This window comes from Lolium rigidum, chromosome 1 (genome assembly GCF_022539505.1).
Source record: "Lolium rigidum isolate FL_2022 chromosome 1, APGP_CSIRO_Lrig_0.1, whole genome shotgun sequence".
Classification (NCBI taxonomy): Eukaryota; Viridiplantae; Streptophyta; class Magnoliopsida; order Poales; family Poaceae; genus Lolium; species Lolium rigidum.
The window spans coordinates 226,060,552-226,064,469 of NC_061508.1; the positions used below are offsets into that span (position 1 = coordinate 226,060,552).

Sequence of the window (3,918 nt, forward strand, 5' to 3'; positions counted from 1 at the left end):
ATAAGTTATACCACCTTCTCTTGGAAAAAAAGATTCACACAAACAATTTGCAGAAACGCTATACCACCTTCTCTTAGAAAAAAAAGAATCACACAAACCCTGTGCATACCACACCTCACAGAACTATGCAGTAGTTACAAATTAATTAATATATCGTAGGTCGATCTTAATAATTATAATTAACCGTATGCTAATTAATAGTAACATTGTAGTACTCATAAGGGTTAATTAAACAATAAGAGACGGGTGCGATCACTGTGAAAGTGATATTCCAACTTACTGCCCGCTTTAATCCCCTTTTTCCTTTCGCTTAATTTTCTCCCACACATCAATCTAATCACCTTTGAGATCTCTGTCTCTCTCGCTGTTGATCTCACTAGCTCTCTTTTATTGTTTCTCTTCTTCTTGCTGTTGAAGTAGTCTTTTTGCTGTACTAGGGCAGCTTCTGTCCACTGTCCTGCCTCGCCACCTTTCGGGCCCTCACCTCGCTCGCCATGGCGGTGCCTACTGTACAGTTTTACCGTGAGACGTGTCTCAGTCGCTCGGATGACGCCGCGGATCGTGCGAAGGTCCACAGGTCGTCGTCGTTGCTGCCGGCGCCGCCCGTAGCAGTCCCGCCGAGCAGCCTCGTTGCGGCGGCGGAGTAGAAGGCCAGCCCGTCGACGGCTGCGTTGTCGAGGACGTCATTGTCGCCTGCATTTCCGTCGCTGGCGCCGTCGAAGCAGAGCTGGTCCGTGGACGCGTCATGCTGGCCGTTCAGGTGGGACGCCACGAGCCTGTCCATCATGGCCCAGTCCGTGATCCCGCTGTCACGCTGTGGGAACTGCAGCTCATCGGCGCAAGCGGACAGCTCCCGGTTGCCGCTGTCGACTCCGAGTCCGAGCGGCGTCGTCGTTGACGTCAGCGGGGTGGCCGCAGTGGACGGGCTCTCGAGAGGAGGTAGCTTCATGAATCCTTGGCCACCGAGCACCGTCTCGATGGGGCGGAGGTACCTAGACGCTGCAGGCCTCGGGCGAGGGGAGGATAGCTCGTGCTCCTGCTTGCACGATCGTCCCATGTAGTGCAGGATCTGGTCGAGCGCGTCGTCGCTGGAGTAAAGCGGCGAGGAGGAGCGCGCCGCCTTGCCGCCTTCATCTCGACCGCCGCCGCGCTTGCCGCTTCCGCCCCCGGCTTCCTTGTGGTGGTGTTTCTTCTTGAACACCCTGCAGACCACCCACCCATCCTCCCCGCCGGTGTCCGACGATGCGGCGGCAGTGACGACCTGAGCATGACGTACGGCATCCAAATTAGACAAGGCAGGCAGGTGTTAATTATTATTACCTTTTGGGGCACATGAAGCACATGGAAAAAGCTTAATCATTACTGCAGTGAGAGAGTGTAGGGTGCGAGGAAGAAGAAGAAAGGCTGGCTAGATGGTGTGTCAAGGAGCAAGCTAGGACGCTCGTACGCCTATCATTGCACCACCACCACGTATAATTTTTACGGCAGCAAACAATTAATGGTGATCGGTGCATTAGCTAGGCAATTGGGCTATGTAATCGTACCATGGCGGTGGCGGTGGCATCGGCCCCGGCCCCGGCGGCGGAAGAAGGATCTTCGAGGCGGTACTCGTGCATGATCCAGTCCGATTTCTGGCCGTGGGGAGCGCGGCCCTTGTAGAAGACGAGCGTCTTGCGCATGCCGATGCGCTTGACGGCGTTGTAGATGGCCTTGTCGCGGCCGGTGGCTTTCCAGAACCCTGCCGCCGTCGCCCGGTTCGTCCGCGTTCCCGTCGGGTACTTCTTGTCCTTGTGGCTGAAGAAGTACCAGTCGTTCTGAGGGCCCGAGCCGATCTTGCATTTCTCTGCAATTGCACCCAAATTAACAAAGCATTTCGATCTCTTAGACGGGCTTCTAATTCACTCATATGCATGGATCATGGCCGTACAGGTACAACCACATCACCTAAGATCACCTAAGAAATTACTACTAGTTGCATTCGTCACCAAGATGCATGGAGTACGCCTGGCGTACTAGTTTGCACTGTGAAACTACCAATCGGTTCAAGAACCGTGCAATTAAGACGGCCATGGCATCACAAGAAGGAGAAGTAAGATGGTGTTTGTTACTATACCTTGGATGTCCCATGGCTCGAGCTTGTTGAGATCGACGTCGCGGATGACGTCGAGGTCGATCTGCTCGGAGGCGACCTTCTTGCGGAGGTAGTAGTTGAGGAGCTCCTCCTCCGTGGGGTGGAAACGGAACCCCGGCGGGACGCACGACTGCCCGTTCACCGAGATACTCATTGCTCGCTGTCGACTGCCGGACGGCGTCGAGCTCTTGCAAGGATCGAGTGATAAATTGCTAGCTAGCTAGCTAGTGACGAACAAGCTCGCTGTGTGTTGTGTGTTAGGGGCTAGTGCATAATTGGGCAGAGGGAGAGATTTGAGCTAGCTAGCTAGCGGGTGAGGAGAAGCTAATGGAGAGTGGGATGAGCCGGCGGTGTGGGAGGAAAGGTGGCCATTTATAGTGGTTGCAAAGTTGCTGGAGATGGAGAGAGAGGGAGAGAGATGATCGGAGGTTGATATTGCCATCATTCTATGCTGTTGGGTGCAGCTCTTTGCTCTGGTCACTGGAGTGGGGTTAGTTTTGCCACCCACCCCTGACAAAGATGTCCAGAGAGAGAGAAAAACTATTTTCAGAGAAAGAACAGTATTGTGTGTACCGAGAACAGTTAATCTAGATTTTATCATGGTTCACATGCGCTGCTATTACTACACTACATAGCTGATGTGTGCATCGGAGTTTATACTACTACTTTGGTGGTAATTAATTCACATGTGCGTGTTTTTTAATCGGTAAGCTAGCTAAGGTCTTTTTTTTTTTGCTACAAAACAATATAACCTGCTACACTACTTTTCAGAGCTAGCTATAGGTACAAAACTTAATGATAAAAATGGACCAGCTTCTATCTTAAGGTACTGTTCATCTCAATCGGTCACATGAGGACATGCACGTAAAAAGTACAATTATATGGTATAGCCAAGAAGAAAATGACAATATCAAAACTCTAGTCCTGCATACACAAATCAAGGTTCGTCTCCACATGGCAGATCAAACTACCTATATATTTTATCTGTTTCTAAAAGAAATAAGAGGTGAGCTTACTAGTTGAAGACTCAAATAAAAAAAGTAAGATTTGAACATATATAGGCAATTAATTAAGAAGGTTATGTGCATGTAAACCTTGCACGTGTGTGTACACATGGCCATTGAGATATTATCCCTTTGGTGAATAAAATGTATGCATATATATATCATCCAGACATGTAGGGCTACCAGGTCACCATTCAATAATTCTGTCATATGTATGAATACCTGTAAATATGCTGTACTATGAAGACCCGAGACAGTGCTATTGCTAGTATAATGACAAAATAGTTTCTAATTATCCCTTGTTAAGTCATCTCTTAACCAGCCGGGCCATGTCAAAGATATCTCTAGTAGTTACTAGCTAGCTAATAGATGCCAAGTTTCTTTTGCCCAATAACTTTTGTCATATCAGGAGCACTGTCACACTCTTGAGTGTGAATAGACGCAACTCAAAACTAATCACCTTGATGTCACAATAAACAATATATAATGATCCCTTGACTTATTTTAGTCAGCAGCATGCATAGTCGACAAATCCGAAGTATAATTTTTTCGTGTTAGTTCTACCTAATATTCAAGCATTTTCTGAACTAATCCAACAGTTAACAAAGGAAAAACGTTTTGGCCACTTCTTGTAGTTACATAATGACATGTTTCGCCTTTAATTGGTGTAGCACATTCATCTGTCTCAGTTCAACTTGGGGTAAAAAGTGGCACTACTTTGGGCCATAATTGTTATTTTGTAACACCTAAGGGGTAAAACACACTACGGGAGAGCACAGATGT

The 3,918-nt window shown here is 48.3% G+C and overlaps 1 protein-coding gene across 1 annotated transcript; it reads right to left on the reverse strand.

Moving 5' to 3' along the window:
• Positions 1-517: 517 nt before the first annotated feature.
• Positions 518-2,285, reverse strand: LOC124655475 (NAC domain-containing protein 43-like). The gene is made up of 3 exons (XM_047194365.1): positions 2,114-2,285; positions 1,545-1,843; positions 518-1,261 (listed from the first exon to the last, which is right to left on the reverse strand). The coding sequence occupies exons 1-3, from the start codon at positions 2,283-2,285 to the stop codon at positions 518-520; spliced, it is 1,215 nt and encodes a 404-aa protein (XP_047050321.1).
• Between the last annotated feature and the right edge of the window lie 1,633 nt (positions 2,286-3,918).